At 39.4% G+C, this 26,601-nt stretch overlaps 3 protein-coding genes and 7 non-coding genes across 10 annotated transcripts in view; 7 read left to right on the plus strand and 3 right to left on the minus strand.

Moving 5' to 3' along the window:
* The first annotated feature begins 457 nt into the window (after positions 1 to 457).
* On the plus strand, positions 458 to 530 carry Trnai-gau (transfer RNA isoleucine (anticodon GAU)). The gene has a single exon. It is a non-coding gene; the product is annotated as a tRNA-Ile (tRNA).
* Positions 531 to 1,216: 686 nt separating this feature from the next.
* On the minus strand, positions 1,217 to 1,288 carry Trnap-agg (transfer RNA proline (anticodon AGG)). Its single transcript has one exon. It is a non-coding gene; the product is annotated as a tRNA-Pro (tRNA).
* Positions 1,289 to 1,522: 234 nt separating this feature from the next.
* On the plus strand, positions 1,523 to 1,596 carry Trnan-guu (transfer RNA asparagine (anticodon GUU)). Its single transcript has one exon. It is a non-coding gene; the product is annotated as a tRNA-Asn (tRNA).
* A 2,168-nt stretch (positions 1,597 to 3,764) lies between these two features.
* On the minus strand, positions 3,765 to 3,836 carry Trnap-ugg (transfer RNA proline (anticodon UGG)). Its single transcript has one exon. It is a non-coding gene; the product is annotated as a tRNA-Pro (tRNA).
* A 1,162-nt stretch (positions 3,837 to 4,998) lies between these two features.
* On the plus strand, positions 4,999 to 5,072 carry Trnat-ugu (transfer RNA threonine (anticodon UGU)). Its single transcript has one exon. It is a non-coding gene; the product is annotated as a tRNA-Thr (tRNA).
* Positions 5,073 to 5,260: 188 nt separating this feature from the next.
* Trnav-cac (transfer RNA valine (anticodon CAC)) lies at positions 5,261 to 5,333 on the plus strand. The gene has a single exon. It is a non-coding gene; the product is annotated as a tRNA-Val (tRNA).
* A 1,565-nt stretch (positions 5,334 to 6,898) lies between these two features.
* Positions 6,899 to 11,974, plus strand: LOC110044135 (dorsal-ventral patterning tolloid-like protein 1). The gene is made up of 5 exons (XM_020749655.2): positions 6,899 to 7,604; positions 8,829 to 8,867; positions 9,381 to 9,740; positions 10,711 to 11,112; positions 11,584 to 11,974. Exons 1-5 carry the CDS (start codon positions 7,559 to 7,561, stop codon positions 11,784 to 11,786), a joined length of 1,050 nt encoding a protein of 349 aa, XP_020605314.1. The 5' UTR covers positions 6,899 to 7,558; the 3' UTR covers positions 11,787 to 11,974.
* A 184-nt stretch (positions 11,975 to 12,158) lies between these two features.
* On the minus strand, positions 12,159 to 14,757 carry LOC110044164 (uncharacterized). The gene is made up of 2 exons (XM_020749687.2): positions 14,401 to 14,757; positions 12,159 to 12,715 (listed from the first exon to the last, which is right to left on the minus strand). The coding sequence occupies exons 1-2, from the start codon at positions 14,456 to 14,458 to the stop codon at positions 12,381 to 12,383; spliced, it is 393 nt and encodes a 130-aa protein (XP_020605346.2). The 5' UTR covers positions 14,459 to 14,757; the 3' UTR covers positions 12,159 to 12,380.
* Positions 14,758 to 17,135: 2,378 nt separating this feature from the next.
* On the plus strand, positions 17,136 to 17,208 carry Trnav-uac (transfer RNA valine (anticodon UAC)). Its single transcript has one exon. It is a non-coding gene; the product is annotated as a tRNA-Val (tRNA).
* Positions 17,209 to 17,979: 771 nt separating this feature from the next.
* LOC110044161 (uncharacterized) overlaps positions 17,980 to 26,601 on the plus strand; it is a 30,122-nt gene continuing 21,500 nt past the window's right edge. The window contains exons 1-9 of the mRNA XM_089273898.1: positions 17,980 to 18,457; positions 21,107 to 21,178; positions 23,336 to 23,493; positions 23,679 to 23,764; positions 23,988 to 24,077; positions 24,227 to 24,362; positions 24,474 to 24,644; positions 25,388 to 25,577; positions 25,981 to 26,087. Of these exons, the coding sequence (XP_089130024.1) occupies positions 18,432 to 18,457; positions 21,107 to 21,178; positions 23,336 to 23,493; positions 23,679 to 23,764; positions 23,988 to 24,077; positions 24,227 to 24,362; positions 24,474 to 24,644; positions 25,388 to 25,577; positions 25,981 to 26,087 (1,036 nt within the window). The 5' untranslated portion in view covers positions 17,980 to 18,431. The remainder of the gene's footprint in view (positions 18,458 to 21,106; positions 21,179 to 23,335; positions 23,494 to 23,678; positions 23,765 to 23,987; positions 24,078 to 24,226; positions 24,363 to 24,473; positions 24,645 to 25,387; positions 25,578 to 25,980; positions 26,088 to 26,601) is intronic.

Genomic DNA, 26,601 nt, shown 5'->3' on the forward strand with positions numbered 1-26,601 from the left:
ATTTTTGAAAAACAAATATAATTAAAGAAAACATATTGCTTTTCATTGTAGTTCCTTGTTATTTAGAACATATAGCAGTACTGATATTGACGAGACATGATTAGAAAATAACTAAACGGGAAACAACTTCTAATTGCCAGATAATTATTTTAACAAAACTTTTCTCATCCTTGAGAAACCACGTTAAAAGCATGTACATACTTCTTAAAAAATAATATCACTCAGTTTGAACAGAACAGTGACTGACACCACTAGGCGGGTGTTGTAGTTCACCAGACCCAACTTATGGTAACTTACATGTATTGTAACTTACATGTACGAGGGCTTTATTTTTAACTTCATTATATTGTAAGTATTATATGTAAGTATTGTAAAAATAACGTAGATATAGTTAATTTAAAAAAATGTACGAAGGCAGTTATAATTAATAAAAGACCGCAGCGAGGTTAATGTGTCTGGTCCGTTAGCTCAGTCGGCAGAGCGTGGTGCTGATAACGCCAAGGTCGTGAGTTCGACCCTCACACGGACCAACATTTTTTTTTTTTAATTGGAACACACTATCTTAAGATTTGTCACTGATTTCCTTGCTCTCTGCTTTCAAGAATAATGAATTTTTAAATTATTTTTTCCTGCGGTTCGGTACAAAACAAAACGACTAGATCAAATTTGCCATGGTCTATTATTTTCCTAGACCTTCAAAACATGTCCAAATGTTGTTGTCTATAGCGGTCAATGCGCTTGGCTACACCAAGCTAGTTCAAAGGTATGCCACTTAAACTGAAAGAAACAAATGTATCAACTAAATATAATAGGCTAAAAAATCCCAACTGGTGGCAGACCAGTTGGCTATTCACAAGCATGACCAAGAAGTTGAACTAGGGCCTACCAAGAAGCAACTCCAACTAAGGAGTGAAATGAAGAGCGGGACTTGAACCCGCGACCTCCGCGAATTCCGGCGTTGTAACCGCTCTGCCTTCTCCGACTGGTTTGAAAAAAAAAGATGGATGCCAACAGAAACGTTTGGTTAAAGGTTATTTTTCATCCAGAGGGTTTCATAGTGGTCAGTTAGAATTGTTTACACGAACATGAAAGTAATTTTTGTTAAAGGAGGAAGGTATTCCACTGTTTCAAATGGCCGTTGTGACGTCCCAAAAACCATCGTGGGATTGTCTGTTTCGTTGTGATGCTGTCTTCATTGACAAAAGACAATTTAAAGGGGCCTGTCCGGGAGTCGAACCCGGGATCTCTCGCACCCTAAGCGAGAATCATGCCACTAGACCAACAGGCCAAACAGTTGATAAAGGTCTTAATCTACCTCTCTCTGTTGAACTGGCACTATCACACCAATTATGTATTGTCTCATTGGCTAAGACAGTTACTAGCTAACTCCCCCGGTTTTTCGCTTTTCATATCTTTGGAGCAAGGTACAATAGTGTGGCAGGGACTTTACAAAAGTTAAAATTTCATCCACATGTACACAATCTGAATTTTGATCAAAATTGTACAAACTTTCTGAAAGGAAGTCTCCGTGGCGCAATCGGTTAGCGCGTTCGGCTGTTAACCGAAAGGTTGGTGGTTCAAGCCCACCCGGGGACGGTTCTTTCTGTTTTGATAATTATTTTCTATAAAGTCAGCGTCAAGAGCCCATCCTGTTGTCGTAATTTTTAGTTGTATTGCATGTAAGTAGGTCTTCTCAAACAAACAGCCACTGCGCGGATATGATGCGAATAAACCGTTATTATCATGATCTTGATCGTTATCATTATTGGTTTTTTGACGGTTGAAGCAAATTTGGCTGCAATTTTTCATAAGAGGGTGCAAGTTTGCCCATATTTGAATAATCCGTTATCGGAGTTAGAATCGCTGGAAATATTTCAGTCTTGTTAATAATCAAGAGAACCCAGTCGCTTCAAACTGCTCAGAATTATCTATTGGCAAATCTATCGGCTGCCGATGTTACAAGTCTCCTGTTGATGGATGGAACATTTCAAACTCAAAGCATATTCAAAGCATATACAAGCAGGAGCCATAATCCCCGATTATGGCTCGTGATACAAGTTACTATAACTATTGAAAAACCAGTGTTTGAGGCATGACCTGGTAATTAGTTTTAAGCTTTTTTTCTAAACAATGTACTTAGAATTTCATTTTAGAAAAACAGATCATTTAAGAAATATGTTGCTTTTCATACTAGTTCCTTGTTATTTAGAACATAAGCTGACTTGAAGAGACATGATTAGAAAATAAATGGGCAACGACTGCTAATAAATAATTTCGGGATAACTATATTTCAACAAAAACGTCCTCATCATTTGAGAAAGCACGTTAACAATATATACATACATCTTAAAGAATAAAACCAAATCAGTTTGGACAAAGCCAATAAGCGGGTGCTCTTCCTCATTAGGTCAAACTTTTGAAAACGTTTTTTTCCAAAAGCAGTGATAGTTATGAAAAACGGCACCGAAGTTAATGAGTCTGATCCTTTAGCTCAGTCGGTAGAGCGTGGTGCTGATAACGCCAACGACCCTCACACGGACCAACTTTTCCTTTTAAGTAAACCAGCTGGAAAATGCTATTTTAAGATTTCTAACTGACTGTACTCTGATTTCTCTTTTCCTTTTTTCATTAGTTTATTCCCCCTGATTGGTTCAAAACAAGGACTCGATCAAAATTACTTTAGTTTAATATTTTCCTACAAGTCGTTTCTATGAGACTAACTTGTTACCCAACTCTAGCCAACTCTTTGAAAATTTTGAGCCATGCCAGGAGCGAAAACAAAAAACGCTGTATAACCGAGCTGCTTTAATCTTTTATCCTCCAATAACTTCATGTAAGGATCGATACCTTAAATAACGCTATCGAGCTATGATCTTAACAAAGCTTATGTTACTGATTGTTAGTGGATTGGTAGCCAGAAATTTACAAGTTTCAGACGGAGAAACCAAAAGTTTCTTCCCTATAACTTGACGGTTGAATGCAATTTTTGTGTTAAATGTCAGTTTTCAATTAACCCAACGACAAAAACCATCGTTTTAAACTTTTCTGTTCAGTTGTTTTGTTCCAGGGTATTTTAAATGGAATAATTACTAATCAATTAATTTCTTTTATACGTTTTGCTGATAAGATTTGGCAACAAAAGAAAGATGATGACATCGACCCATTCCGTTCCAAACAATCCATAACCTTAACCCCTATTATTGTAAAGCATGATGTGAACATCTTTGAGGGTGTAGAGTATTTTGGCAGGTTGCTTAAACATTTCTCCGGTATCAGGAGAGCATGAAGAGTGAGATAGTTAAACTCCCTTATGTCTCAAGGTAATTCCTCTCAAACTATTTTTAGATATAGTATCCAGTTCTCCTGCGGATAATGTTACCACGCGCGTTGCGTTGATGTTTTCTTGGAGGATGAAAATGCACGTATTGAAGCCGCTTGGGATGCTCTTGGGCTGCGACTAAAATTCGCTTAAAAGACTGGCTACCTCCAGATCCTCATGGAATTTACATTTTCAGCGGATTCACGAAAAGTCTAACAGGAAGCTAAGGAGCGAGGGAAAGATCGAGTGAATGTCCCATCGCCTGGCATATCTACAAGTTGGAAAATATTATGTTTTTCCAAGTTAGTATTCATGTAAACGTTGTTGCACCATGAGATACAGTTACAGGACCCCAATGAAGGGCCCATTCGATGAACTACGTTTCCTGCTAAAAAAAATATTATCATGATTGTTTTAATTATTACATAAAAAAAAAATACAACCTGGGCCTGTCCGGGAGTCGAACCCGGGACCTCTCGCACCCAAAGCGAGAATCATGCCACTAGACCAACAGGCCAGATGAATAATTATTTGTTTAGACAAGCGTTCTAATTTGCTACTCTCTTGATTCAGCTGGTGTTATAACACCTGTTCTGTGTTGTCTTGTAGTTACCAGTCCAACTGAACAGATTAACGGAGTTTTCCGCGTCATGTTAATCCTTGCTGATTACAACTATTGGTGGTCAAAAAATGTGGAAGCCGGTATTCCCCATCTAAAACAGCATCACGGGATCTTGAGGAAAGAGTACAAACTCAACAAGGTAGAACATTTTACAATTATTCATACAATCTGTTAAAACAGAAGCTTAATAAAAAAGTGGATGATCACAAAGACTGACCGACTTAGAATGACCTAAATTTCCCGCCAAAAGATTAAATAGTCTTTCAGCGTCCCATGACACCCCTCGAGTTCTCTATCCTGCCGTCATAATAATAGTTTCTGACTAATTCGTCCCTCAATCGTGAGAGATTATTTATTCCAAGAACGCAAATAAATATGTTGCTTTCGCGGTACAAGGTACAAGATTAAAGAAAAACATCATGCACGTCTTAATTGACAGGCGTCACATGATCATGAATATCAACAAGAGAATTGCTTAATCAAGATTTTTTCATCAACGTAAAACAGGAAAAGTTACAATTGCTAGGTCACATGTCTGTGAAAAATGAAAACAACGTTCTCTCTCCTCTGATCAGAACCCAAAAATAGCCAAACAGAAAAACAGACAAAGAAACAACAACCATTCCCCCTATACTAAAAAAAACACGTGCTTCTTTAGTTTAACAGTAAGGCAATTATGTAGCGAACACAAAAATTCTATTTCCTGGCTACCAGATATTTCTTTCTCAAATCCATGAAGTATCTCTGATTAAAGAAGAATGTTAAGCATCTTTCATGAGGTACTCTAATGGAATGGTCTTACAATAGTTCGATCAAAAATAATTCCGGTTACTTGAAGGTAAAAAAGAAAATCAACTCTAAACTAATAACTATACCATTTTGAGCTATCTTAGTACTGCTGGAACTGATTACCAAGCGTGAAAGTGGACATGTGACCAACTTAGTACTATTTGACATGTTTTGTTTTTTTGTGTTTTTTTTTAACTATTTTTTTTTTTGGTTCTTTTTTTTAAAAAATAAATAAATAAACAATAAAACACGATGATACATAATGTAGGGCGCCGTAGCTCAGTTGGTTAGAGCGCCTGTCTTGTAAACAGGAGGTCATGGGTTCAAATTCCATCGGTGCCTTACAAATGTTGCACTTATTAATTTTTTATTACTTTTGAAAGTTGCTCAACGAAGCATCACATGTTTTACCACTGGGATGTTTGTTTTGGTTGTGTTATCCGATGGATTTACTTTAAAGGTCTACGCAAGAGTCGACTGAAAGGTTTCAAGAGTTATATTGTACCTGATTGACTAAGTGAAGAATGGTCGTTTCCGTAGTGTAGTGGTTATCACATCCGCCTCACACGCGGAAGGTCGCCGGTTCGAGCCCGGCCGGAAACATGTTTTTCATTATTTTTTTTATTTTTTTTTTATTATTTGACTTCTGCAGCTTTTTTTCTGATTGCTTGTCTCGATCGATTTTTTGTGAACTGTTTGATGGTATCTCAGGGCTGTAGCCAGAAAAAAGTTATGACTGAGACAATGTCCATGGTTAAATTCTCTTCAATCTGGCTCAAGGAGTTAGGTAACAATACCCGAACCAATATACTCAATACTGGCCTTCTCAGGATATTGGAACAATGTAAATGTTGTGTTTTATAGCACTGTGATGGACCTTTGCGATGAAAACACGTCCGATTAAACAGAGCTACGTCACGGTTTGCTCATCTTGAAACATTTAGCCTGAATTTTTCGAGTTCGTTGTTTATAATCCATGTTAATCTTCTCCATCCTTGACCATCCTAATGCTCCTTGATTGTTTATTACATATTACCTCTTAAGTGTTTTTCTATTTTACTAAACTATTATTTTTCAGGGGGTTTTTTTCCATGTAAAGGTAATTTTGTGCAAGGCCAAAATACCGTGGCTGAGCTCCTTTAAGGACCGTCGTGCCCATTGTTACTGCGCATCCTTACTGCGCAAGTAATTCGTGTCGCAACATCACGCCACGTCAAGCTATTCCTAAAGTCCTTAAGGTTAAGCACATTATGCCGGCATTATTTTGAGGATAATAGTAAGGCAAAAGAATGCCGGAATAATAGTCACAAAAGCTGGCTGATTCCGGGACTTGGGCAGGTCAAGAGCAATCTGTTACTACCTGGTGGTCTAAACATAAAAGAGAGCTGTCAAATTGGGTTTCCGCATGTAAGAGGGTTTTGCCAATCTAACCCTCTTCTGTTTCAACTGAGCGATTTTTTTTGTCTACTTGAAAACTCAGTTCGTAACAGTCAAGCCAAAGCAATGGAGAATTACAATGATTCGTCACTCAAGTTTCATGCAACAGTATCTGTCCTATTGTGAGCATAATAGAGCATCGTAGTGACGCCTTTTGAGCATAACAGCGAGACGTTTTGAGCATCGAGCATTAACATAATAGTGAAAATTTGAGAATAATGTGCAAAACTCTTGAATTCCTTTGGGTAGCAGACCATTTACGTTTTGCTTCACTGAGCCACACAGTTCGGAACGCGCGCGAGGAAGAAGACAGCCCTCGCCTAATCTTTTTACTCAAACCAAGCGTTGTTCTCTTTCGCTCGTTTCAGATACAATGAATTGCTCGCAGCAGTGTTCAATGAAAGGAACCCTTGATATCTTTATACACTTGCACTTCAGGCTATATATAGTGTGTGCAAAGAAATTTTAGATAAAAGCTACAACTATCAGGGAAATTTATATCTCGTTGGAACAACATCTTCGGACCACCAGCCAATCGAGACTATCAAAAGTCCAGATAGCGTTTACTGATGGCGGAGAATTTTAAAATTACAACTTTAACTGTAGATCTGCATTATGTACTGGTAAGTAACACCCAAGCACCGCGGTCCCCATCCCTACCATCTCAAGTGAATTCATTTAGTAAATAGTATTAATAAACTTGGTCTAGCTTGTGACATTGATATTCGGCTGCAGAAAAAAAGCGGTCCTAAAAGCTTGACGTGAGGCGAGGTCCACTATTATGCCGCAAATTTTTAATCAAATAATTGAAACACAATTATATTAAAATTATATTTGTTTCAGAAATGAATTCATTAGGACTTGCTATGACCACTGGTGCAAAAACGCAGTTAAATTTTATCGTTTCATGACCAAAGCGGGCTTGTGCAAAATTATTTATTTAAAATTAATTATTTATAGTGCAGAAAACAATAACGTCGTTAGTCAAAAATAGCGCCAGGATATTGCGCGAGGCGGTTTTAGCATAGAGCAAGAGAAAACAATATAATATTCGGTAATTAAAATCATTTCTGCACATAAAAACAACCTGCGCGTTAAAAAAAAAAAAAAATTAAACCGATTAGACAAGGTGCAATGAATTTCTGCTCTGTTGTTTTTGGAATTGCTTAGTCATCAGCCGATGAAGGCTATCGAAGGCCATCGAAAATCGGAAATACTTATCAAATTATTGGTTGAAATACTAATTCGCCGACGTGATAGTGGTGTAGCGGCGATGAGAAAAAGAGACATTTCGTATACGTGTCTACTTGAAGGTTTAGGTACTCCTTTCAATCTAAGGCACAAAACTGTCATTTCTCTCCTCTAAAGAGCGCCTGCCTTAGCGATATAAAATGCCAAGCCGTTTTGGATCTACAAATTCCCTGCTGGTTTGGTTCGGTAAGTTTGTAAAAACTAAAAGCAACATCTAACCTGCACTGTGATGTGTCTGACAGGCTTAAGGTGAAAGGCACGTAAAGTTGTTGCAGTTTAGTCTTTTGAAGCTTTATTTAAAATGTGTTCATTAGATTATTTTTCATTGCCGTGGCTGAAAAGTTAGGACAAACGTTTATATTGTAAATCACAGTTTTACCTGTGCTGAGGTCGGGATTCCCCTTAATTTAGCAACTGAAAGCTGTTTTTCTACAGGTTCTTCTCTCGCTATAGATTTAACTGCTGTTAAATTAGTTTCTGTCCGTATGGCACCCACGCCATTAAGGCTCCTATATTGGTAGAGGGCGCTGATGTTGTCAAAGTAGAAAACGATCATTGACAAATTGCTCATGCAAGCCCAAAATAAACTTTGCTGCGTGCCATTTTCCACGATCGTCTTTCTTTCTGCCTTTCTCGAGACAATTGAACGTACCTCTAGTCAAAGAAGGACTGCCTCATACCGCCTTCAGAACTAACTTTCCGCAATATTCGTACGTGGATATGTCTAAATAACGTTAAAATTACCGTACAAGTAAGGAAGGCACGGTTTTAGGGAATTTGCGTCGTCAAGTGCCCTGGCGTCAAGAAACGCACCATCGCTTTATGATTCGATTACTATATTGCATGAATACAAAACAGCTCTTCCTTTTACTTGGAAAGACAAGTTTTACCGAAAATATTAATTGCGAAGAAACAGACAATAACCATCAAAATTCCACTTTCTCTCGAGCGTTTAACTTCCACACGCTTAATCTAGACCAACTGTATATGATCTGAATCATAATCTCTTGTCTAGACCTACTAGTAAATCCCAAAACAGCGGTTTCTGTAGCTTTGCTCTAGTTAATAGCTAAGTGTCTCTTTCCTAATATAGGTAAGGGGCCAAACTATATCCGCGAACACATAACCAATAATATAAACTTTCACACCAGAAAAAAAATCCCATTTCGCTGCTTTTTAGCTGGTTCTCGAGTTTGCACTCTTCTTCATGGACTGATATTCTCTTTGGCTTTCAGTACGTTTTCATTTCTCGTCCCACCCTGCCTAGATGTCTAAAATCTAAAGCATTTTACACATTACTGATCGCTTTGAAAGTAATCGAATTAAACAGTAAGATAACATTAAGATTTTAGAAGATATTTTAAAGAGTATATATCGCAGGAATTCTCTAATGTATGCGTGTGCACGCAGGTTTGATGACAACCATAGCAATAGACACAAGTAGAACTGGTGAGTGAATTCTTTTATTAGCGTAATCTTCTGCCAATTAACAGGGTCATAATAATGTAGCCTGTTCCAGGCTTTCGGTCGGTGGAGACAATCGAAAAAGCGGACGGGCGACGAGCGGGATCTAAGGGAAAAAAGCTCTCTTTTTTTCCAGACCCCGCTCGTCCTCGGCCCGCTCTTTTTGGTCGTTCCTACTGACCGAGAGCCTGGAACAGGCTATGATAAGGCGTAACCGATTTATGAGATTTGCTCAATTCAATTTGGAACTGTCAACCGGAGGGAATTGACGCATTTTTCACTGATGCTTAGGTGAGATCTGAGATGTACAAAATTTCCTGATAGCCCCTGTACTGTGATGTAGCTGAGAAATGGATGGAAACTCCGGCAATTTTACTGATAACTTAGATTTCATCATTCTTCATCTAGACCCTGGAGGGATCTAACTGATAAGGTTCATCTACGCCAGGCACTTCCCAAGTGGATTCCAGTGAACGAAGTTTTTCTCTTTTTATTTAGCTATCTGTCCAGGTGAAGGTAACATCACAGATTCACGAGGAACCTTGCAGAGTCCGGGCTACCCAAAGGCTTACCCAAAGAGCACAGTTTGTGTTTGGGTCATAACAGCTCCACGAGGCGAATACGTGAGGCTTCTGATAAAAGCAATAGACTTAGAATACTGCGTTCTGTGCCATTGTGATTATGTGGAGGTGAGAGAAGGAGCAAGCGCCGATGGTCAGCTTATTGGCAGGTTTTGCAATCAAAAGAGGACAACTGTTTATTCCGAGGGAAGACAGTTGTGGGTGAAATTTAGATCAGACATGGCGTACCAGCGAAAGGGATTCTCCGCAAGCTTCTCGAGGATAAAATTACGAAAGAGTAAGTCCATGTGAATCTTTTTTATGGTTCTGGGATGTCAAGGAAAACGTGTCAGCAAAAGGCTACTGAATATCGTTTGATGGCGGTAAGGTACGCTTAAGTCTGTATACGAGCTAAGTATTCCCTCAGGCCGGTGCTTATCCCGGTTTCTGTAGCATGACGCGACTAGGAGTATTACTACTCCCCCCTGGATGGGATGCTAGTCCATCGCAGGGTTGCCCTTAGCAGTTTGATGGCGGAATCTCCCATAATACAGAAACAGTAAGGGCTATGAGCTGCAACATCCCTATTATTTTTTCCTTTTATTGTTTTCCAGTTTTGTTGAGCAGAACCATAGAATTAGCACTTTCTCTACATTCAATTATCACTTAAGAATTTTTCGTCAATGTTCGTCACACTTTCTAACTTTGGAGAAAGGACTGAATTTTAAGATGGCGGATTTTGTGATGTCATTTGACGCCATCAGTACACATTTTGTAGAGGAAGCTCAACCTCGATCCCAAGGTCTCTCTCCTTTGTCCCCCTTCTCCCGATTAGGACATTCGCGTTCCAATAGCCCTTTTTGCTTCTCATAGCCGGCGGGGCCTTGGCAGAGAAACGAAGGGCTCCTTGTTTCTCGTACCATGGCCCCACTGGCTAAGGGAAGCGGAAAGGACAATCAGGACGAGAATGCGACCAGGGAGGCAAGGGAGACAGAGCCTGGGATCGATGTTGGAGCATTAAAATTTTAATAACCACCCCACTCCCTCGTTCCTCGGCGGGGATCTGAATTTGGAGAAAAAGTGTATGTCCAAGGGTTAAGGGAGGCTTTAAATCTTGTGTTTTTCTGTGGTCGTAGCAAGAACCAGCTCGATCGTAATAGAAAAACGCAGGACCAGGTGACAACGAGATGTTTTGTTGTTGTTATTATTGTTGCTGTTATTGGCACATTATTACCCAAGCTCGGCCTCTTTTGTCTTCTTTTCTACAGAAGAGCCAATCTTTCTTCACGCCAATGATACGTCTGGATTCATCAAAAGTTCCAATAACCCAGCCGTTTGTGGCTCCGGCAGACAGTGCACCTGGGTAATTTTCGCACATGAAGGGTACAATGTGCAGCTCGCACTGGGATTATTTGAATTTCCGTCGTGTTTTGGATCGTACATAGAAATCAGGGACGGCCCTAGATGTTCAAGCCAACTCATTGGAACGTTCTGTGGTGATGAGAGGCCTCCACCTGATCTCTGTTCTTTAGGAAACAGTTTATACATAACATTTAAATACAACTCCACAAGAGACTTACAAATGAACCGTTTTGAGCTGTTGTACAGAGAGGTCCAGTGCACTAAGCAAGCACAAAAGAACCTAATATTTACTGAGCCAGTGAACTCTGGTAAGAAACTGTAATATGGTTGAAATGCTTGTGATTAATACCCTACACTGTTTCTTTTGTTTAAACTTGATAAATTCTTTAAAAGTAAGTTTTAGCAAACACATATCGTTTTTAAACTAAAAGGTTAATTTCCTTCCTAAAGTATGATCATTAGGGGTGAAAAATGAGGTAGACTATGGCAGGCGTTATGTTGTTTTCTACGCTCTTGGTTTTATAAGAATATTTTTATAAGAATATCGAGTCCGAAATTAGCCATATTTTAAAAGCATGTTTACAACATACCCAAGGCTGAATTTTGTTAAGAAGATTTTTGTGTGTTGATGGAAAATAACTTACAATAAAATCACATGTGTTTAAATATGAACACTATTTTACCATTGAAAAGTATGGTAAATTCTTTCTTTTTCTCTAACAAAACTAGCTCACAGAAAAGATGAAAATGTTAATGAATAATTATCATTTGCTTTGCAGAACACTGGAGAAGCATGGCTGTTGGAATCGCCTGTACAAGTTTCTTTCTTTTCGTAGTTTTAGTGGGCTGTTTTCTTAAGATTGCCAGCAATCATCGCTTTGCAGGTTTAGAGCGTGCGACTTCACAGATCGAGTTGAATCCATTCGAGTCCTCCATCACCGAGGAAACTACTCTGTGCAATGACGGGGAACAATTAAGTTGACATTTAACAAAAGAAGGACAAGATACGGTAAAAAGACGAGACAGAAAAGATTATTAACTCATCTTCACTTGGCCATGTCAGGACTGTTAATGAGTCGAAGGATTGATATGACACTCCATTTGAAAGGCCGGAAGAAGGCGACAGTGAATGTATGAAACTAAATTAAGAAAGAAGTTATTTTGAAAGTGCGCGATGGAACTTTATACTGTGCTGTTGATTGCACTTTACGTTGACAGTTTGCAGCGAGAAGTGGCTTCTCTGATATGTGTATATTGTGCTCTGCTCCCCCCCCCCTACCCCGCCCTAGTCCCCAGCCCCCAAGACCCTTCCCCTAGACAAAAAAAGTTTCACGAACACTCTCGAGCCACTATCTGCATACACTAACTCACTCTTTTGTTGAAGAGCTGCATAAGATATCTAGGTTTGCACGCTAATCACATATTTATTATACCGGGAATTATGTCTTTTTTTAAGCTGGAAATTGATTGTTTCGCTGTAAAAGACAAATAAAAAAAAACTAGGTGAAAGAAAAAAAAAAACCTTATCCGTATACAAGAAGCAAAGTTAGCAACAAAGGGATGCTTTGTTTTTCCTTTAACCCACTAGCTTCGTGAAGAAAGCTAACACGGAGCTCGTGAATAACAAAGTAACGCTGACAATTGGCAACGAAGATTTGTTACAGTAATCCTTCGTACAACAATATACTTCACACACGTCGTAACCATACACTTTGCAGGCTGGCTGCTTGCATCTAGCTGCAGTCTGGCATCCTCTCTCGTATCTTGCTTCCCTTTTACTGGAGGGTTTGATATGAGTCTTGGCGCATCTGTCGAGGCCAAACTCTTCTCCACACTCAACGTATTTGATATTCTTGTCACAGTCTTCATATGAGACTCTGCTTTGGCAATAGTTGCATTTAATGGCATCTCCTAGAATCGGAAAAAAATTTTAAGAGAAAACAGTTTTATCACTGTAGCGTCTTTTAACTGAGGGCTTCAGAGTTCGCTATTGAGGCTCTATCTATTAGGTGTTTAGGAAAACGGGATATTTTATAAACGGCATAAAGGACATTTGGGGGAAAGATTAAGTAGGAAAATCAGTCGCGGGATACTGGATATCTAGGCCAAAACATTAACGGGATGTGGGATACTCGGATTCCCCTTCAACCCCCCCCCCCCCGCCGCTCCCCCCGTCCGCCGCCTAAAAAAAATTGCCATGTTAGTTGTCACTGGCGGTTTCTAAATTAGAAACACATATAATCCTTCCAGACTGTAATGTTGCGTCAGCTGTTTTATGCGTCAAGTGCAAAAGTGGGACGAGCTATCAGACGCACTAAACTCTCAGTTCGTGTTTGAAGATGTTCAATAGCAGATAGTTCTTGCTGACCAAGAGACTGTCGTAGTCCCTAATTTGTGCCGAAGAATTCTCCATCTTCTGCCAGACTTCATACTGACACGCATAGTCGCTGATCCGGGCTCATTACGCGTCACGTCGAACTTCATATGGGGAGTGGATCCAAACGGGCACAGCTCGACCGGTGGGTTAAACGTCGAACTTAACTCGAATTTAGATCGACCAACATGTTCTATTCGTGTGTAACAGACGAATAGAACATGTTGGTCGATCTAAATTCAGTCGGACGAACTCGGTTGAATCAAACGTCGAACTTACCATGAGCTTAATTCGCTCAGCTTAGTTCGTCTCATGTGAAGTTCGACGTTTAACCTGGGTTCAAGAAGAACTAAAGCAACTTCGATTTTAGTCTCTCTCTCTCCCTTGCCTCCCTTGTCCAACGACAAGGGGACAAAGGAGAGAGAGATCCTGGGATCGAAGTTAGCACCAAAGGAAATACTTCGTTCTTATGTATAACTATGACTTGGTAACCTCGTTCTTACATGCATAAAATGCTCTGGAAATAAGATGAAGATACAAAGATAAAGTGAATTGTTAAAATGTAATTTGTTATTTAGTTTTTAATGAGTTTTCCAAGACACAAGTTTGCCCGCCTTTTTCAAATAAAGATCAAAATTTCACACTTGCTTAATTAACTCATAATGAGAGGCCTATAATAATAGTCGGTGTTCTTTCTGTATCATATGACAAATCACAATCAAGGACGTTAGAGAAGATGAATTCAACTCCCAGTCTAAGTTTGGGGCTCACCTACTAGTTTTTACGAGGAAAAAAGCGCCCAGTCTGCTCCATTCACGATCAAATTTTACTGTATCAAATTGATAGCACTGAGTATATATTTCCGTTGACTTTTGGTGCTGAATGTTTACATTTTTACTTCACATGGTTTCACGGTATCACGCGTTACCAGTTGAGATAAAAGCGAACAACCGCACAGACACTCGAGACAACACGTGATGCAACTGCTGTGTCGAAACGATTTATTTACCGAGAAAAATGTAAAAGAATGATGTGATAAAGGAGATGCTTTAAACTATTATATCAAGGCTTAGTCATTATTGAAAAGATAAACGCAAGGACGAAATATAATAATATTCGCGATTGTTCTGAGCGATACCCAAGCTCCAATTTGTCGCTTTACTTTTCCTCAGTACATTTATACGACTATAATTGGAAAAATTTGTTTTTTTCAAAATCTTACCTTTGGAAGAGAAGACAAAGCCAACAGCCAAAATCAAATATAACTGTAACGGTTTCATTACAACACTAAGGGGAACAATTACAGCTTCGTGCTGGCGTTGTGCTGGCGACTCGATTGAATAATCCTGGCCCACTGTGAGTTAATGTGTAATAGTGCTAGCCGAAATGATCAGCTTTTCTCTCAAGACCACCTTCGATGTAGAGAACTTTTACAAAACTCCGGGTCACCTTGGCTAAAACGCCAAAAAAATCCTTCAATTGGAATAGGGATATTTGCATAAATTCCACAGTCGCGATGGAAATGTTTGTTTGCCTTACACAGGTGGTGTAGTCCTCAAAATTTACACAACAAATTTAAACGAGGTACAAGTTGCAAATTTTCCAACACCATTGAATGGGACTGACTGCAATGTGGCGAAGGCTGGGCAACTAAGCCTCAATAGGCTATTCCTCGGGACGGGACGGGGGGGCGTGGGATGGTCTACTCGCGGCCCAGAAAATTCGGGTAAAGGTGTGCGGCCCGCTTACCAAAAACCTTACCGACCGTACCCTATTGCAAGACCAAGATGTGCTATTTTCCCCACCCTATTTATCACCTGACCAAAAATTTAATACCTGAGCCTTTAATCAATCGACCCGTTTCAGGCCTGCCTTATCATAATTAGTTCCCTAGACCTGTGTTAATTAAAAGTAGTGCTTATATACTTTTATTAGGTATGATAACTTCTTCTAAAAAACATACCCAATTCAAGACTAGAGTGCAACACCCCTATTTGAGACCAAAATGGCCAAAATCGATACCCTATTTCTGACCACTGATGCCGGCAGAAAACCATACCCCTTAGGGCCGCACAAACCTATATAGCCCATAGAAGTAAGTACCCCCGACCCCCGACCCCACGGGGATATATTCACCTCCATATCTTCATTTTTTTCAATCATCGATGTTTGCCGATGTACAAAATTATTTTTTAAATTAAAGTAGACCTCAAAAGTAGTCTACAGAATGAAAAACATTTTAATTGCAAAACGGACGGTTTTTCTCGTATATAACAGGTCAGGCATTGAAAGAGGTTACCTCGCGTGCTTGTAGTCTAACTAACAATAGCACCCTACGAAGTCAGGAGCCCATCACTAGTAGCCTCTTCTAGGCATTCGGTGCGTACAGAACGCCTGGAAGAGGCTACATCACCAGGAGCGTGCAACTCCCATTCTAAGCCTATAGCACCATAGTCACGGCATTTTTACAGACCCGTCTATTTTTAGGCTTATTTCCCCGCGAAATGGGTCAGTTCTGGTCTACATGAGCGCGCATCGGTAAGGAAAAAAATGGCGGCCTTATTTTGATTTTATTTTTTTTATCTTCCGGTGAAATGATGACGTCAGTTGAAAATTAAGTCCATGCTTGTAATTGATCGCTGAGGTTCCTGTGGGGGTCTGAATTCGCGTTAAATTCAAACTATAAAGAATAGAGCGGTCTGTGAAAAGCCGTGACAAGAATATGGGGTGGTTGCATACTACAAGTCTGCTCCTGCGGATGGGCGCCTGCAGCCGACGAGGTGCAGATCCGGTCAACTACTCTCGCCTTGCGGACAGCCCGCTATTTCGGTCGGCTAAGAGATCGGTATGGAAGCAACTCCGGCCATAACGGTCTCCCGTTATTACAGAATAGCGGACAATTCATGTAGTTCGAAACTAATAGTTTAATTGTTTTTCTCTCGTTACAACGGACTTTTCAGATCTCTGAACTGAACTTGGACGTATTACTTGAAATAATTATTTTGCCGTCTTGGAATGTTCACCACTTCGAACACTATTTCAGCGTTGATAATTTACAGGGTTATGTGTCAAAGTAACTCTTGTACTAAAAAAAAACAAAAACAAAAAACTGAATATCATTAAACAGGATGGCAATACACGTTACATGTGACAATTCAAAAAGAAAAATTGGGTCATTTCCATCACACCCGGCTGCTTGCCGACTCACTCTTTCTCTACTACGGACATCAAACTTTTACTGTTCGGTTTCTCAACTCTGGCTGGGGCAGCGTCCGCACTCCACCGGAGAAATTTGAAAGGGCAGCTTTATTTCTACCGTTAGGCCACACTAATCCGTCACACTGATCCGGCAAGAAAGCGAAGATTTTCGAAAACGCTCTTCAAGTCGGAGGAATTTGAAAACGCCGGCTAAATTCGTTTTCGCGTCGGGACGAGAAACATTTTGAAAACGAAGCTTTTGGAAAACGATAACGTCACTGTAATCATGTACTTTTGATGCCAGAGTCTTCCTCAAACACAAATTCAAAATGACTGGTGCTTTTCCGGTGGGGGACTCCCATACAAAAAGTACCGGGGTACTCGTGGGAAATTTTGAAAAGAACCCCTAAAGAACCCCTTAAAGCCCTAAGAGATACGATAAGCCCCCTCGTTAATTTTATGTGGGATCGAGTCCTCTCGGGTCGCGTAATTTGATGCGTTTTCAGAATGAAGCCTCCGTTTTCAAATTCCTCCGGCTTTGCAATCTTGCGGATTTTTGAGCAGAACTGGGAATCCAATAGCCTGTGTGAACAAGCTCCCGGCAAGGGCGAAAAAAATTAAAAGAAGTTAGGCAAGCGCGGTGAGATGATTTGATGCCCAGATCGCTCTTGGCTTGCTTCGCTTGAGGCTGACTGGTTTATTCGTTCCCCGTAATTATTATTGATAAATTTATAAAGGAGGACTTTCTAGTTATCGGATGTTTCCGTAGTGTAGTGGTTATCACGTCCGCTTTACACGCGGAAGGTCGCCGGTTCGAGCCCGGCCGGGAACATTTTTTTTTTCTTTTTCTTTTTTTTTTTAAAAAATCTAAAATTCCTTCCTTTGAGAAATCTTCAGTTTTTTTTTCTTTTTACACAGGGTTCAATCCCTAAGCGGGAAAATCGCCAACAAGTAGGGAAAAGAGGCTTCCTGTCAGTGCAGCAGTCAGTACAAGACGAGATTCCCGCGAAATTGAAAACTATTTCTGTCACGTCTTTCACGTGTTGATTCATGTGATCACAGCACCAGATATACTTTGCTTTGATGTAAAGGATCAAAGTTCATAGAGGACTGGTATATCATGCATGGCGCTCGCGCTTCGAACCCACCGAGTCCCCGAACAACCGAGTAATATTATAAGGCAGCCCCTGGAAAAAGCAATATTTTTCTGAACTTGGAGGCTCCTTGGCATATGAAAGTCTTACAATACTTGACGCTTCCAAAATAACACATCTCTTTGCCCAAAAGGGCCTCCGAACTGTAAAACAGTGTTTTACCGGGGGTTTTAGCGCGAGTTTGTCGATGTGTGTGCAAGATGAGTTCTCGCTGAAAAATAGAAAAGCAAGACAAAACAGGATATTGTTTTGCAGTCTAGGGCACTGCTCGCGTAGCCTGCGTGCACCTCACACCTGTCCTTATTCTTTCGCTGCACTCGGAACATGAAAGGGAAGCAAAGTAACTGGGTGCAATCTGCCTGCCTCCGCGAGGAGCTTCAAAGAACAGTTCCCCCCCTCGAGCGACCTTTGAACTCATGTTTGCCGGCTAACAGACGAAAGGGACGAAAGGGGCGCTGGGATTGGAAATGGTTCAACATCACCGAAATTTTACCGATTCTTTCCGAAAATTCACGAGTGCTGCCTTCACAGCCTTTTCGTTGAATATTGGCGCACATAAACAAGGTTGATATCAGTTTGTGAATCGCTTTAGCCCGTTGGATATTCCGGCTTCTTTTCGTTCATCGACTGTGTGGAGTGTTCTGTGATGAAATGGTTTTCGTCTGAGACGAACTCTCTCTGACTGGTGGCCCTTCTAAGTTCTTTTGCTGGGTGATCGGGCCATCGACCGCCATTTTGGCAATCGATTACACTTGAATTCGTAGACGTGCCTGTGTTTACAAGTGTTTGGTTAAGATATTACGAGTTCACAAGCACATTAACTGGAGAATGGGCAGAGACCGCGATTTGCGATGAGTAATACGGCAACTTATATAAAAGAGACGACTTTGGCCGACGCGGCATGAGCGAAATAATTGGAGAGAAAGGGTGAGTGTACCATTCATAGCTTAAACATTTTGTCTTGATTACCGTGCCTGTCGCCAATGACCTCCAACCTTTGCTTTCTAAACATCGGGCAGCCGAGGATTAATTTCATTTGATGCAACAAATGACGTGACTTTCTCCAGCTATGAAACTTTTCGTTTACAAACTTCCTTGCTCCCTCAACCTTGACCTATGTCTAGGCAAGATTCCCTCATGAATTTTGTGGGGGATTATTCGATTTGTTATGTGAACATTCAATGCAGCGCAAGATACATGCAGTTTAATATTATTACTAGACAACTGGAGGTTATCTATCAACATTTACTATGCAGTTATTGGGTATTGTTTTGACAATTTTGAAATCATGTTTAGACTCATATTTTTAAAGTTAATTTTTCTCCAAAACAAGCCTTGCATTTGAACATGAGCTCAGGTCTAGAGAGGTTTTGTTTTTACCTAATCATGCATGCAACTTATTTCAGTATCCTGCACAGATGAAAGGCATTTACAAATGTAATATAGTTACAAAATAATGCTTAATTAAGTAAGCAGACAACACAATTTAACAGTAAATTTGTGGTCTAAACGCAATGTACAGAAATTTATGATTTGCATCTGTGAGCCAAGTGCAAACTATTCTGGGACCTGAGAGCGGATAGCTTGATAACAAGGTCTAGAGGACACAAACAACAGAAATGAATAAACATGTCATTCAATTTCCTTAGTTTCTGTACTCTAGACAACAATGTGATGTTTAATTTTAATGTATCAAAAACAATCTATAGTCTGAACGGCAAGTGCTCTCAAAGAGAAGGCCATGCCAGGTCAACAAGCTGATATCCTGTAGTTGCCCTTATCAAGGGTATCAATGTTCAAAGAAAAGCATTCACAGCAGTCAAGAAAAAAATGGTGGAAAAACTGCGACAGTTAAATTGAAATAACTTTAATGGGTAATTCCAGAAAAATTCCATATCCATGTGTACCACAGGCAGTATCTTTGAATTCCGAAGAAATTGGGGTGGGGGGAAGGAGTGCAAATTTATGCAGAAGGAGTGCAAATTTATGTGAATTACCATTTAATATTAAAGGTGTGTAGAAGTTAGAGAGGACTTTTGAAATAATGGCTCTGAGGGGTTTTGAATGATTACAGAATTTCAAAGTCATAGTGATGGGGGTAGAACAAGGTGGAATTCCGAGGGTGAGGGAAGGTTGAGCATTTTGGAATTTCTTAGATGGCATTGGAGGAGGTGTTAAGATCTAGATCCCGCCTGTGGTATGGATATTTTCTGGAATCACCCGCTGAGCAAATAAGTCACTGTATATACGGTAGGAGGACATGTAGCACCAAGTAGAATTTTGTTTCTTTGTTTCTCAGGTTGTAAATAAATTCATGTATAATATACATGTGCACTTGTGCCTGGATAAGAGGCTAATTAAGCTGAGTTGCACAGTTATGTGCCCATCTGGATTTCAATTAATCTCTTACATGAGGGTGGTAAAGGGTATTTTTGTTATTTGTAAATGGCCTAGTTTGTTTCTCCTGAAATATGAAATGGCTTCCTTTTTTTCTCGTGAGTCATGATTTCATTAGAAGCCATGAACCGTGATATTCCGAAATAATTCTCCGTGAAATGAAAGAGAAGTATTTTTTTTGTCGTGAACCGTGATTCTGGTCGTGTCTTCTATTAGTTTTGACAGTAATTAACAATATTGTGTGACCGTGACAGGACAATCATCCTTCTTCATGTTCTTGTTCAGATTGCTTTTTGCTGCATGTAGAACAAGAAGTGGACAGATGATAAAGACATTTAACAATTCTGTGCTTGGGCATAACTTTCAAATATCATAAGTTGGGTACGTTTGTGTCAAAAACTACATTTTTTTTTTTTCCGGGAAATGTAAAATACCGATTTTATTTCCTGTGAATTGTGAAAGGACCAATTTATTTTCTGTGAAAGGTGATCTTGATCCCCCCTTTACCACTCTCTTACATGTACATGTAGATGGTTGTAGGCTCCCTTTGAAGTCCTATGTGCCATTCTAAAGTAAATTACTGCCTATTTATTAGTGTATGATGGGCTTTATGTTTAGCACATGACACGTGATGGGTTAAGTGATGCAGGTTTTAGTGCTTGGCAAAACAATGCACATGTTCTGTAGTGTTCTATTCTTGAAAAAGACTGTTTACTCTTACTGTGCCTATTTCTATTTTCCACCTACTAATTACATCAGATGTGAATGTGATGGTAATGACATTGGTAATTGCCATCAGTAGTCTAAGGTAGTACCCTAGTGACACAAGTGAATTAATGATTGAATATTTGATTGATTAATTGATTGATTGATTGATTAGTTGATTGGTCAATCAACCAGTTAATCACACACCCATTTATCTGAATTGCATATGTTACCATTAGGTTCAGGGCAGTCGTTAAGTTTTGAGCCACCAATTGCCTTGGTCATCTGTGGGTGAATTGTATTAACAACAGGCAAGTTCACCTGTAGCATCAAGGGCTCATCAATACGGTCCCTAATGACAGCCTTGAGGCCATACATGTATGTAAGTACATAGGGCATCCCCCAAACTTACAACTGCCATTGGCTACCAGTTATCTGACATGCGCTGACATCCTTGGTTATTTTCTCATCTAGGAATGACGGCAAAGATGTCCAACTGAATTCAGGGGAAGAGAATGGACAGGCAGATAATTCAAAGAAATACAAGTGAGTTATCACATGCCAATTAACAAAATTGGTACATACATGTATTTAATGACTGAATGTTTGCCATGGCTATGCAGGAAAAGGGTTTGTTTGAGATCAAGTATGGAAGAGTCCATGCATGCATGTACACCATACACCACATGTGTACAAGAGCCAAATATTTCCTCGTATATATAGTGCAACATAACTGGAATAAATTATAAATGAGTTGAATCACTGCTATGCAGTTGTTAAAGGGACACAGTCAGCTTAATGGGACCACGCTGACCTGGACACTAGTTTCCTCTGATTGAAAAAAGTTCACCTCTACCTGAAATCAGTGCAGCTAGAAATCCGCTTCAATCTTCACAGTGTTTTGCTTGATTTTCAATCTTTTTCAATCTTTTTCTTTTTGAGTGTGCTTTTGATCAACCTATGATATTATTTTTATCATATTTGGTTAAAAACAGTATGGATTGCACCTCTGTGATATGCAAATTAGCTATGAAATAGTATCTTAATATGCACATGTGCACCAGCTGACTGTGTCCCTTTAATGTCTGCTAAACAGTCAAACAATTTATTAACTTAGTACTTACACTGAGCAATCCATTGTCGACTGATTTTGGAGTAGATGTAGCAGTATGGGGAGCCAGCTGAGAAGTCTTAATTGACTGTATTTCCACCTTAATTCCCAGTCAAATTACTGTTTGTGCAAGTTCAGGAGACTACAGGTGTAGGCCCTGCAACTTGTCCCATGAACAGATCATTTGAGGGGTTTTAAGGGCCCACTGATCTTTCTGAGCCGTTGCTAAGGAAAATTTATTCTCCTATAACCTTGTCATTTTTAGCTAGTTCGGTGTTATTTCATGTGTTTTAACTTTTTTATGATCAGTAAAACTGGTGATGATGTCATCGGGCCATGCCCATGGTCATGTGATTCATTCTGAAAAAATGTAAAGGCTCCCAAGCACATTAATTTTAATCTTATTATGCTATGCATAGATTTTGTTTTATTTCTAAAAGGTCAGATTTTGAGAAAATTTCAAAATATTGAAAAATTCGTAATTCTCTGAAAAAAGCATGATTTTACCAAAGGAATGTATAGCTATGTTTCCAACATTGAAAAGCCACATTTCTTTTAGCATTTAAAGAAACTGGAAGTGACCCTGATATATATCTATCTATGTGTGCACAGTTCAGACTACCAGCGGCACTTCGATAAGATCAAACAAAGCACACGAAAGCCACACAGAGATGTCTGTTTTTCTCTTATTTTGTTTTTGCGTGTACTTTTTTGCTTTGCATTAATTTCGTAAAACACAAAGAAAAAACATCTAAAATGTTATTGAATTTACAAGTTGTTGAATGGTTTAAATTTTCTGCGCTCAGGCTGACGAAAGTAACTGGAAATGAAATTTCACCTCCTTAGCAATATGTGTGAGCGTGCACATAAATCGGTTAATGAACCAGTCACAGGGACCTGTACCTTCAATTGAAACCAGTTTGAATTTGTCGGACAAATCACTAGGGGGAAAATTTAGTTCATGTTACGGTCAATCAACACCTGTCAAAACAAGGTTTCTGCTGACCAGTATCATGTGACCATATTGTGGGCTCAAGTTTAGAACACATTAAGGTCACTTGCTTTTTTTGAAGATGACTGCTGACCAAGTGCTGGCTTTCGATTGGATTGTGGGCTCATGTCAAGTTAACTTGTTGTAGTCAGGGCTAGGTTGTTGGGAAGCTGGTTAATACCAGTTAACCTGAGTATACAAATTCTCATATACAGATGTTTTTCACTGCTTTTGTTTCATGTACAGTAGTTTGAGATTATTCAAACTCTGAACAGAATGCCAAACAGTATCCAGAAAACCACCACACAGTAACAAAACTCAAATCAAAATTCTCGTTTGTCCTGGGTTAGTTTAATTGGGCTTTGAACAACCCAGCCCAGGAGCTCCACTTTTACGCTGGCTAAATCTATATATTATCTCATTCCAAACTATCCGCATTTTGAACATACAATGGAAGACTCAAAGAGATGGACTACTGACTATTTGATTAATAGTCATTGAGAGATACTGTATGAATGCTTTTATCTTATCTATGATTACTTTCAGTTCGTGAATGTTAACATCCTCAAGAAACTGCAATGTGTTTTTGTTTGTCTCACAGACCCTCCAGAAACCTGAGCGAGAAAAAGAGGCGCGACAAACTGAACGTTTACATCAGTGAACTCGCCGCCATGGTTCCTTTGTGTGCAAGCTCGCAGCGTAAACTGGACAAGACCACTGTGTTGAAAATGACAGTTGGTTACATGAAAGTCCATAATGGTAAGCAAAATTATAATTTTGAATAAAATTAATATATACATGACTGTTCAAACCTTGCTTGCTCATTGCATAGTTTGCACCAGGTGTACCCATGTACAGTATGCATTCATACATTCATACCTGTTTCCATTACCCCTGTCTCTCAGTGCACATAATCATATTAATAATACTTTTCTTTTATACAGATCTAACCATGTCTGTCCTTGGTAGTGAATCTGGGTTAATGTCTTCATTTCTGTCTAGTGAAGAAATCGGTGAACTTCTAGATAAGGTGCAAAATATGTTAGTGTTTACCTTTTACAAGTATGTCGACCCTGAATACTTCCCTCCTTTACCCTACTCTTTTCAGAACATATGATTGATAAACTTTACAGATACTGTGGCTATGCATGTATGTAATATAACGGATGGGGTCAACTGGTGAAAACTGTCAAAAAATGCTTATTTCACAAGTAATTAATAATGAATATATTTTTTGATCTACAATTTCTCAGGCCCTTAATGGCTTTTTACTGGTTTTATCGACCCATGGAGACTTTGTGTTTGTGTCAAAGAGCATCGAAGATCTTCTTGGCTTTAAAAAGGTAAGTGACTTTTCCATGGCTTGACATAAGTGTCAGTGGATTTTAAAGATACTTGTAGGATGTATTTTACATTAAGTGGTGTGTGATGCATTTGACTGCTGTGGAGGCTCAATCTGTATATTTTTCCTTGTGACTGTGTTGTCCTTTAGGAAGACCTGATTGGTAAGAGTATCTTTGAGGTAGTCCATCCAGATGACAAAGATGCAGTGACCAGGGAGGTTCTTCGTCAAGACAGGGAGCTTTCCAGAGGATACAACTCTTATTCTGGACAGCTGGACATAATGGGTATCTTTGTTTTCCATCAGAGACTACTTACTTTCTTCTTGAGAAGGGATCTTTTGACATCATGGTAATATTGCAGAACCAAAGCAAAATAATCATTTTTTGTTTCTTAAGGAAATGGGACTATTGTGGAGAGTGGCCCATCCCGACGTACTTTTAACTTTCGCATGTTAGTGCGAGGTAAAGATGGTGAACCTGCTGGGGATGAAGATGTTCACTGTGTTGGCTACATTGACCAGTGGATGAGAAAAGAAACTGAACACCAAAAGCAGAGTCAAACCCAAGGTCAGAGATGTAAATCACTTTACTGATTATTAAAATATTAATGGACTCTATATCCCTAATCAAATTCCAATCATAACTCCAGCCATGATGCTGAATGGGCCACCTGGCTAAATTAAGTTTTACTTACATGTAGTACTTACTCCTACTCCTGAGAAGTCCCCTCCCCCTCCCCTCCCCTCCACCATCACCACTATGCTAACCATACGTTCCCCTAAAAAAATAAGTGTCCCAAATCTTAGATGCAAAATATTTCTAGTAAATATGCACTGTCTCAGAAATAAGCCTATCACACAATGGGCTTATATTCAGTGCACTGGACACTGTGGGTAAAGAAAAAAAATTTGCACCCTCTGCAGTTGCATCGTTTTGCAGTTCATGTCTTAATTATAATACACCTCTATTTTACCCCCCTAGCCTTTTGAACAAAATGTAAGCCTAGGAATCTCTTACATGTAGTTCATTGATATGTTCTTCTTTGGTTTCTGTGTCAACATTGTATTTGTAATGATATACTGTATTATTGTAAAGAGGTGTGAAGGATGAATTACATGTATATATCTTTACATCCAAATTTTCCCCACAGAATTTCCTATTTGATAAATTCATTGAGGTCTGGATATTTTTTAAAACTGCACAGTGAAAGTCAACAAAAACAAGACATTGCACTTGGTCATTACCTTGCTCTGCTCCTTTTATTATTATTTTTGTATTTTGTCTTATCAATACAGTGTTTATTCCAGCAGGGGTGCTTGCAACAAATGAAAAGAGTACTGCACTCACCCCCATTGGAGGTGCAGTCAGTCCATTCTTCCTGGTGGGCGTGGGCCTAGTGTCTCGACCTAGCTTCACGAGAGAGGTGGAATGTGAATGTGATGAAGACGAATTTACATCACGGCACAGTCTTGATGGAAAATTTCTTTTTGTCGATCCACGGTAAGTATGAAAGGAAGAAGAACATGTTATGGGTTTGAAGCAATGTAGAGCAGTACAGGGCTGCCTTCAAGGGCCATAACCCATAACACCTGTTTTATCGCTTTATCGCTGAGTATGCTTGATTTGCCCTTGATGCTACAGGTGAAATTGCCTGTTGTTGATACAATTCACTCACAAAGTAACAAGTTTGCTATGGTGTGGAGAACAAGGCTACAAGTGAATCAAAACTTAATGACAGCCCTGCAATAAAAACAACTTCAATCTTTACTTGTTCTCTCTCTTGCCTTATAACTAATCACAGAAAATATAGATAAGAGATAACAATAATAATAAGAAGGGAAATTCTTGCAGTATTATAAGATAATATGGGTCATATTTGTTTCATCTTGTACTTATGTTGTAGATCGATCTTGATCACTGGATACCTGCCATTTGAGGTGCTCGGTACTTCAGTCTATGACTACATTCATCAGGATGACCTAACTGTTTATGCCAAGGCTCATGAGTCACGTGAGTTTATTGTCAATTGTCACATTGCTTACCTTGTTTTGATACTTTTTGTTAATTCCTGTTCACAAGTTAGCAACAAATGCCTTCTTCCTTTGTTAGGTTTCTACCAGTAGTGCATTCCTTTTCAATAACTAGTTGCCCACTTACCTATATGTTTGTAATTTACAAATTATACAGTGAACAGAGCTTCTTCCACAGTATTTGTTTGTACTGTCCCATTCTATGTAGGGTCCAACATAAACGTGTATACAAAACCACAGTATAGGATCTCTCATGATAATATTATGGTCAACATTGGGCCCTCTCATGTAAGGAGCTTCAGTATTGGACACTCTTAAGTAGCGACCCTTAGTATTCTTAGGGTCCCTACTTGAAGGGATCCAGTAAACTTAAAGCTTAAAAGCCCTCTTATTTAAGGACCCTCAGTACTGGGCTCTCTCATGTAGGGATCCTCAATAATAGGTAAGGACATTCAGTACTAGGCCCTCCCTTCAACACTGGGTGCTCTCATGCA

This window comes from Orbicella faveolata, unplaced genomic scaffold (assembly GCF_042242905.1).
Source record: "Orbicella faveolata isolate gen_17 unplaced genomic scaffold, um_ofav_v1 contig_35, whole genome shotgun sequence".
Taxonomy (NCBI): Eukaryota; Metazoa; Cnidaria; class Anthozoa; order Scleractinia; family Merulinidae; genus Orbicella; species Orbicella faveolata.